At 30.5% G+C, this 9,687-nt stretch overlaps 1 protein-coding gene across 2 annotated transcripts; it reads left to right on the forward strand.

Annotated features, from left to right (window-relative positions):
• Positions 1-790: 790 nt before the first annotated feature.
• On the forward strand, positions 791-8,685 carry LOC126725139 (receptor-like protein 9a). Of its 2 annotated transcripts, XM_050429677.1 has the most exons (3): positions 791-1,232; positions 5,402-5,548; positions 6,456-8,685. In XM_050429677.1, exons 1-3 carry the CDS (start codon positions 824-826, stop codon positions 8,666-8,668), a joined length of 2,769 nt encoding a protein of 922 aa, XP_050285634.1. In that variant the 5' UTR covers positions 791-823; the 3' UTR covers positions 8,669-8,685. The 2 variants fall into 2 exon arrangements, 1 of the variants encoding a protein (XP_050285634.1); XR_007655328.1 differs by lacking the exons at positions 791-1,232; positions 6,456-8,685 and adding an exon at positions 5,172-5,293 and having other exon boundaries at positions 5,402-5,514.
• Positions 8,686-9,687: the final 1,002 nt, after the last annotated feature.

The following is a 9,687-nucleotide window of genomic DNA, read 5'->3' on the forward strand; positions in this document are numbered from 1 at the left end:
AAAGAAATACACACAAAAATAGTAATATTAGTGTTTTAAACTGGGTTTATAATACATTATATAACTAGAGTACAACTACAAAAAGGCTTAACTTTTGTAGTTGTAGATTGAGGTTATAAACAACAGACATCAGACACCCACAATCAATATGAGATAAACATCTTTATTTTTTTTAAATAAACAATAATACTTATTAAAATACGTATGAAAATATGCTACTTTCATCATTATGCTCAATAATAATTACATTAGTATCATTTTCCAAAATAAATAAAGCTAATAAAATAAATAGTGTAACAGAGATTTGTTTGAATGCAAGTCCATTAAAATAGAAAGTACCGATTAGTGATTTATGAATAAACAAAGAGTAGAGCCCGCCTTCACCCATTGGACGTTTTGGGCATGGGACCCACGCTACAGTAACACAGTAAACGCCTCTTTTTTTTTTTTTTTTTTTTTTTTTTTTTTGTCTTCCCGCATTTCAAGAGTGATCAGTTACTGTACTAAAAAAAAATATTTCGCTACAGTATTTTCAGTTTCAATTTTCAGTTTCGATAAAAATAAGCTCAATCCAAACGGATCATTGAGCTCACATGAAAGTTCAAAAATGCCAATTACGCCTACGTAGCGTAGCCCACGAGATTGTTATGCCCAAAGACTTAACGAAAAGTTTATCATATAAATTATGGATTTAAATATGAAAAACTTCCAACTTCTCGATTCTCAAAAAAAAAAAAAAAAACTTCCAACTTCCCTATATAAAGGCAATGGACTTATGACTTTCTTGTCTTGGGTACTTACACAGAAGCTGGTTTAGCTATAAATGAAAGTAGGTGTTTCACAAAATTTCTCAATGGGGTGGCCTTTGGTGAAGTCTTTGCTGTGGGCTTTACTACTCTTTGCTCAAATTCATGAGCATAGAGCTTGTATTGAGGAAGAGGGGACGAGTCTCCTAGAATTGAAAGCATTTATAAAATCCCACACTAATTATACCGAGCACATTCTCCCAACATGGGTTTATGAGACAAAGAGTGAGTGTTGTAGTTGGGAGCAGGTCATCTGTAGCACCACCACTGGTCACGTGATCAGTCTCTCGCTCTCCGGTTCATACCCCTATTATCACGATGGGGTGGGGACTTGGTTCCCAAACGTGTCCCTGTTGCAGCCTTTTAAGGAGTTAAGAATTCTTGATTTATCTGACAACGGAATTACTGGTTGGTTGGGAAATGAAGGTACGTGAGCCTTTGCTTCTACTATCATATGGCCCACTCGAAAAACACACACACTCATTTATGCTTAATATAGGAAAGCTTGGGACCACGGTAATTAGATTTGATTACATATCCCAAATCAAATTAAAAATATTATAGTTGGATGACTTCTCTCAATTTGACTAATGAAATTTATTTTAGAGGAGTCATTTTAATCATTAGATTAGATATAATTTCTCATCCATAGATACAATGATTATTAACCAAAATTTTAAACTAAGGAAATCATTTTTCCTATCAAAAAGTTATTTTGGCTGATTTTGTTAGAGCATGGGAATGACTACTGTAATATTGTTTAGCCAGACATACTGTTCAAATTATATATATATATATATATATATTTTTTAGAAGTTCATGTATACTTTTTATTTTTTTTTTACTATACATTTTTAAAATAAGTAATAGTTTCATATATATATATATATATATATATTTTAGAAGTTCATGTATACTTTTTACTCTTTTTTTATTATACATTTTTAAAATAAGTAATAGTTTTAGTTCATGTATACTTTTTACATTTTTTTTTTCTATACATTTCTAAAATAAGTAATAGTTTCTCATATTATATATATATATATATATATATATGTATGTATGTATGTATGTATGTAAAATTTGGAATTCAATTGGTTTTAAACTTTTCAGTTTTTGCACCTAGCCATAAAAATTTAAAACTTAGATAGAAAATTTGACTCTAATTAAAATCTAATTTATAATATAATTAAATTTGAACTCTACAATTTTTACATCCAGTAACTCATTTGATACAAAATTAAAAGTTAAATAAGATAAGTGGCTCAGAATTTAGAATCCAATTAAAATCTAATTAAATTTTCACTGGCTTTGGCTATTAGTACATAGACATTGATGAAAAAAAATTCTCTAATAAAAAACAAATTGAAAATTAGATTCGGACATCATTTTTGTTGGACCTTAGTCCAAGTAATGAATCATCATTGTTCCAGCTATTTTTGCAGCATTGACAGTGCAACTGGGACAGCGCTCTATCCTATTCTCTTATTATTGTTTTCTTGGATGTTTATACCATGTTTGAAACATGCAAAGCCAAGTAATGTATCTGGTGTTGAAGCTAAATTTTCATTTTTCATCTTTTTTTTTTTTTTTTTTTTTTATAGATAATTTAGAACATGATTGTATGTAAGTTTCATAAGATGTGTTTTTATGAAGTTTTAGTGATCATACTTGCACCAAAATGTTGATTTAATATTTAATATTTAATATTTATTGTAATTGCTTTTTTCCATTTGTATTTCTTTGTTTCAATCATGGTTTTAAAAACCGGACCAGAGGCAAAACTGGATTTACTTCTTGTTCCCAGTTTTTGACTGGTTTTCCTGGTTATTCCAAGTTAGTTTCGGTTTTTACCAGACCGGACGGGCATCACCAGTCAGTCCAGTCAAGTTTTTAAAACAATGGTTTCGATACTAGGTGTGTACAAGAGAATAACTAATTGCTAAGACTATTTAACTTAATAATCAACTCAATACCAAATCAAAAATCTTTGATCGAAGATTTAACTAAATGCCAAAACAAAATCCATTAACTTACCACTAAGACCATTTTCATATGTATTGCTTTGTTTGAATATTTTAATTATATATGTAGACAAATTAGCCTCGAAATTCAAGATCCGAATTCAGATTTCAATTGAAGATTTGGGGGATATGAATTACAGAGAATGATTCCAAATGCAGTGGTTTTGGGGTTAAATGTAACATCAAAACTCTACTTTTCTTTTTCTTTGTTTTAACTATCATGGTTGGAAAAATCCCACTATATTTTATCTATAGCATGTTTGTTTATAATACTAAAAGATAAAAAAGTTTTAAAAAAATTAACAAGGAAATTTCTTCTTTATTTGCTATAATATATAGAGAACAAAAAATTTCATATTTTCAAAATCTTGAACAAAAACGAATGAACACAACATTTTCACTAGTTACGAAAAGAAACAATATGAATATATATATATATATATATATATTACTTTGTTGGTTTTGCAAAGGGTAAGATAAACGAATTTTAAAAAATTAATAGTTCAATAAATTCTAAATGAAATATTCTTATGAAAAAATACCATGTTATACTACTTTGTTATATTATATCATTTTATTTAAAAAATTCACGCCAAGCACGGGTCAAAATAACATGTGAATATTACTGATTTCTATATTTTTTTTAAAAGAATATCCATATTTTAGACATGGTGTATGTAGGGGGGAGATTGGTGTACCAAATTCATCCCTTCTGAAGTTCAAATCTTTTAGTTATATTGTTGAAGTACCTATGTTGTAATAACAGAAAACAGCTTTGAGTTTGATTCATATGCTTATATATAAAAGTAATTTTGAACAGTAAGTTGTCAACATATATTCTTTTAAAATACAATTTGATAATCTAATTTGAATTTCACATTGTAGCTTTTGAAGTGATCCCCCCCACAAAAAAAAAAAAGGAAGTAATATTGAGAATCTTATAAAGGGGAAGAGGGGAATGAGATTTTTGAAAAACTTATATTACAGTACACACTCAAAAAGCCTCAACTCTTAAAAGGGTAGTAACAAGGCTTTCAATGTGGGAACTTACCTAGTTAATAATTTTTTTGACAGATAAACACACGGGGCTAGAGGGAAAAGAATTTTTGAAAAACTTACAATATGACACACCACAAAATGACTTTTAACTCTTTTTTTTGTTTTTTTTGAAAGTCAAAAGGGCCTAACTCTTTGAACGTGTAAGGCAAATAATTATTTTAGTTTTCCTTTGGTTATTGAATAATTGCTTTACACATAGTATTTAATTTATTGCTTTTACTTGTGTGCTATGATCAGCAAACCAGTTCTCAAGAACACGAAATGAAGACAATGACTTCCAATCGTTACAAAAAGTTAATAAATAAATTGTATTCCATATCGTTCATTACTTGTATTTTCTTACAAATAAATGTTTGTAAAATTATATTGTAAATTGTTACTTATTTTAATATTTTCCCTTGCTCATGCTTTCTCACTAATTGATAATTACTACTATTACCGGTGCTTTTTCTTTTCTTTAACAGCTACTACCAACATGGCAACACCTATAACGTTTGGGCTTTTGACATAGACTTGTCTCTGGCTTCATAAATAAGAAAGGCATATACAATTGCCAAAAATTCATATTTATATGATAAGAGCACAATCATAAAACTTCGCACCAATCCAAAAAACTTAAGGGATGGATAGGGGTGTGTGGTAATGATTATTCCAGAAAACATATTTGATTCTTTATAGCTCAATTAATCAATGCATTTTTTTTTCTTGCTTTACAATTATTGTGCTAATGCATAACATGATGTGAAACTTTTTCCTTTTTGTTTTGTTTTTTTTTGAGAATGACTTTCAGCATTTTATTGATAAATTTAATAATGGTGTTTTTTTTTTTTTTTTTTTTTTTTTTTTTTTTTTTTTCAGAATCTGAATGCTTGTCTAAACTGAGAAAGCTAACACACTTAAATTTAAAGGGGAACAACTTTGACAATAAAATTTTAAGATCCTTAGGTGCCCTCCCAGTTCTTAAATCTCTGGATCTAAGTCAAAATAACATGTGGCCTCTTTCTAGCAAAGGTACGTGTATATCTGAATTTTCTTTGCAAGAATACCATGAAAAATTTTACACAAACTGAAATCTTATAAACAATATTTACCTTTATCAAAATTTACTCTCTTCATGTTAAAAGGCACAAAATGCTTCAGTGCAATAACTAATACTTTTGATATATACAAATGATAGTAGTAGTATGCCTTCAATATTCAATGAGCATTTTAACCGAAATTTTTGTCAATTCCAATTTAAAAGTGTTTAGTTCTACTGGATGTTTCTTCTGTACGATTGGTTTCATGCTTATATATCAAATTTTGAATATCTCTTCACCGGTGATGTAGAACTGGTTTATCTAAGCAACTTGGAGGTCCTTATCTTGAAATATTGTAGCCTTAATGGAAGCCTACCATTCAAGGGTAAACATTCCAACATCTATTTTTATTGATTTCCCTCAATTAATCTCCTTAGTTGGAGCCATTTCAAATACTTTCTCCTGACATTACTGTCGTCAATTCTCCTGGTAGATATGGCAAATTTCAGCAGTTTGAAGATTTTAGATTTGAGTGGAAATGATTTCACTGGAAGCATTACTCCAGATATCGGAGCGTTATCTTCTCTCAAGGCTATATCATTATCTTTTAATAGACTCAATGGAACTTTAAACTCTCCAGGTGAGAATCTACTATGAAATCAGTCATTTACAATTTTGGTTAGGAGTGTGAGAGCAATTGAAAGAGAATGGTTAGTGGTTAGTGATTTGATATAGATCAATCCTTATTTGCTGCAACTTGGAAGCAAAACATTTGACCATCCACTTTTTCTGAATGTAGAAATTATTATACTCCCCTCTTCATCTTCCCCCCCCGCCCCCCAGAAGACACACAAAAAAAAAAAAAAATTTTAATCCCACAAGACCGACTCTACCATTTGTTAATTCATAATTTTTTTTTTTTTTTTGATAACAATGTTAATTCATAATTGAGCCAATTTGCCTAAGGTAGCCGTATAGAATAAGGTCCCATAATTTTGGCCCTATAGTAGTACAATATTTATATTTTGTAACAATTTTAAATAAATCATGTCACGTAAATTTTTTTTTTTTTTTTTTTTTTTTTTTTAAGTGACAAAGCTTAGCTACTCTTTTGCTATTTCACATCTAAACTTAGCTCCCACCTAAAATCAATTATAACAAAAAAAAAATTAGGAGCATTAGACATAATATCAATAATAAATGAGTTGTTGACAAAACTTGAATACAATTTTTTTTTTTTTTAATGAGAAAACTTGAATACAAAAATTTTATTAGTAATTTTACATCTAAAAAAAAGTGACGAATTTGAAGTAAAAACTTAAATATAGAAATTTATATAAACAATATTAAATTTATATCAATATATAAGAGAATATTTGACTTAAAATTGTCCTTCTTAAGTCTCAAATCTTTTTTCTCAGGAAAAAAAAAAAAATCGTCAAATCTTATTAAGCGTGATTTCATATATTAATTAGGTTGTATTATTGATTCTTTCAGTGGCACAAGTTTAGGATAGACACCGCTAATCTTATTATTGCTTTTGATAGAGCTTTGTGCGCTGAAGAAACTTGAAGAGATAGATCTTGCTGATAATGACTTTGAAGGGATACTTCCTCCATGCCTAAACAATTTGACATCTCTTTCGTACTTGGATATATCTAGCAACCGGTTCAATGGAAACTTGTCTTCATCTCCAATAGCCAACCTAACATCCCTTGAGTACATTGATTTGAGTTATAATCTTTTTGAAGGTTTATTCTCATTCAGTTTATTTGCTAATCACTCCAAGCTTAGGGTGATTCAATGTGTGAGTAACAGCAACAAGCTTGATATAGAGACTGAGAATCACAGTTGGGACCCTTTGTTTCAACTAAAGGTCTTAGTACTGTCTAATTTTAATCTCAACAATCCCACCGGTAACTTTCCCAAGTTTCTCCTGGGCCAACATGAATTGGAAGTCATTGATATCTCTCACAGTAAATTGAATGGAAGCTTCCCCGAATGGTTGCTCGAAAACAAAACTGGACTACAACTGTTAAATCTCCGAAGTAACTCTTTCACGGGCGAGTTTCATTTGCCATCAGATCACTACATGAATCTTCATTGGTTGGATGTCTCGGACAATCACTTTGATGGGAAACTTCAAGAAAATATTGGAAAGAGGATTCCAAAATTAGAACATCTAAATTTATCTCATAATCAATTTGAAGGTAATCTTCCATCCTCAATAGGTGACATGAGTAATTTGTGGGCTTTGGACTCGACCTTTAATAATTTTTCTGGAGAGGTACCAATGGAATTGGTTGCCAATTGCACTTCCTTGGCAATTTTGAGGTTATCTAATAATAAATTTCACGGTGAAATTTTCTCAAAGCTAATCAACCTATCCTTGTTTACTGTAGAATTGCAAAATAATGGTTTCACAGGCACTCTTCCTGTTGTACCCCTAGATGTCTTTGTCCTAAATATTAGCAACAACCACATGACAGGTACAATTCCTCAATGGATAGTAAATGGTAGTACGTCACCATCGGATGTTGTTGACTTGAGCAGCAACTCTTTTGAAGGCCAGATTCCATGTGGACTACCTTCATCTGAGGTAGTAAACCTTTCTCATAACTTGCTTTCAGGATTGTTACCTTCTTGCTTGAATCTACGAGATGTTATGCACATACTTTTGGAAGGGAACAAACTCATAGGGTCATTACCAAAAGCTATTCTTAATTCATCATCTCTTGTGACATTGGACATTAGAGATAATCGCTTTATCGGCAGCATCCCTGATGAAATTGTTGGACTTTCCAACTTAAAAGTGCTTTCATTAAGTGGCAATTATTTTAGTGGTGTGATTTCAAAGCAGTTGTGTCAGTTAAAGAGAATAGGCATACTGGATCTTTCCAATAACTTTTTTTCTGGGACAATACCGTACTGCTTTAACAACATATCCTTTGGGAAGCTAGCTTCTAGTGATTTTGTCTATACACCTTCTGTTTCTTTTGGTGCAGGCATTGATTCCTTCTCATATAAATCTCTTCTAAAGAGGAATTCTGGAGTTGAAGGGGCATCTTTTGACTTCTATGAACAAGTTGAGATTGAGATTGTGACGAAATATAGGGCTGACTTGTACAAGGGTCTCAACCTTGATTTGATGTCCGTATTGGATTTGTCATTAAACAAGCTAATAGGAGAAATCCCACCAAAGCTAGGACAGTTATCTTCACTACATGGACTAAACTTGTCTCACAATCAGTTGACAGGTCCTATTCCAAAATCGTTCTCAAATTTGACTCAATTAGAGAGCTTAGACCTTTCTCATAACAATTTGACTGGGAAAATTCCTTCGACCTTGATTGATATAAACTCTCTCGAAATTTTCAACGTGTCTTACAATAACTTATCAGGTAAACTTCCGGACTTTAAAGCACAGTTTGGAACATTTGGAAAGAGTAGTTACAAAGGAAATCCATTTCTTTGTGGTCCACCGCTAGAGAAAAGCTGCACTGAGACAGATGAGTCACCTCCATCACCACGAAAATCCTCAGAGACAAGTGATGGAAAATGGTATCAAGTTGATCTTCTAGTCTTCTCGACTAGTTTTTCCGTATCTTCAATAATTTTCTTTATGGGTGTTTCTAGTGTTCTTTATATTAATTCTCATTGGCGGCAGCAATGCTTCAATTTGATTGAGGATCGTATATATTGGCTTTATTATTTTGCTTTAAATACCCTAAAAAGGCTTGCGAACCGTATGTGTCATTAGACTTCTATGGAAATATTTGGTGGTTGTATTGATAAATACCTGTGTATCAGTGTATGTGTATGTTTAGTTATGAATAATAATTATCGTGCTCTATTATGAAATAAAAAGTTCACTTATACTTCTTTCATTGTGTTGTAATCATGTGATTAGTCAATCTCTTGAGGGATCATGTTGTAATTTTATTTTGAAATAACTAGCGGAAAGTTTTTTTTTTTTTTTTTAATTATATATATTTCGCATGTGTAATACTTATTTTATTAAATATAATATTATTAATATTTAGAAAAATTAGTTATAATTATAATATGTGACAAGGAAAAGAAAATTAGACAAGGCAAATTGGAAGGAGTTATGTGATTGTTTCATTGATATATATTAAGAATGTGACATATTACTTGAATGAAATCACAATTATTTAATTAATTACCACTATACCTATGGCCTTTTTAATTATTTTTTTTTATATACAGCATAGAAATTTTATCATTTAAGTGTGTATATATATAAAATTTCCTCTTGGATATTTGAACTCAGGTTCTTACTCCTCACACTCCACATGCACTTATACTTGTAGAGTGATTGTTGTACTAAGAGTTTGCGATGGTCCTTGTGACCTGTTGATTGCCACCTCCATTTTGGGGTTAATTCCAGGGTTTAAATCACACTGCATTATGCTTAGCAGAACATAATTTTTTTTAATATAATACTTAAGCACTAAATTTGGTTTTTAGCTTTTTGATTACTTGCATGTGCCACTAAATTTATTTTTGTTGGATTTGAATGAATAATTCTGTACTTCTCCAATGAAGGATATCCATCTGGCGTAAAATGCATTTGGTAGATCAACATTTCTTTTTCAAAAAATGGTGTGCTTTTGAAAATAAAATTTTATTTAAAAGTCACTTACATTATAAGGCTAAAAAAAAAAAAATAATTTAAGGTAAATTACAAAGTTGGTTCTTATCCTTTACATCATATTTTAATTTGGTCCTTAACCTTTCAATTGTGTCAATTTGATC

The sequence above is a fragment of the Quercus robur genome, chromosome 5 (assembly GCF_932294415.1).
Source record: "Quercus robur chromosome 5, dhQueRobu3.1, whole genome shotgun sequence".
NCBI lineage: Eukaryota > Viridiplantae > Streptophyta > Magnoliopsida > Fagales > Fagaceae > Quercus > Quercus robur.

Excerpts from the sequence above, each read along its gene's own strand:
- LOC126725139 (XM_050429677.1), top strand. The coding sequence starts at position 824 with ATGAAAGTAGGTGTTTCACAAAATTTCTCAATGGGGTGGCCTTTGGTG. Across the intron at positions 1,233-5,401 it reads TGGTTGGTTGGGAAATGAAG|ATATGGCAAATTTCAGCAGT; the intron begins GTACGTGAGCCT and ends TTCTCCTGGTAG. Across the intron at positions 5,549-6,455 it reads TGGAACTTTAAACTCTCCAG|AGCTTTGTGCGCTGAAGAAA; the intron begins GTGAGAATCTAC and ends TGCTTTTGATAG.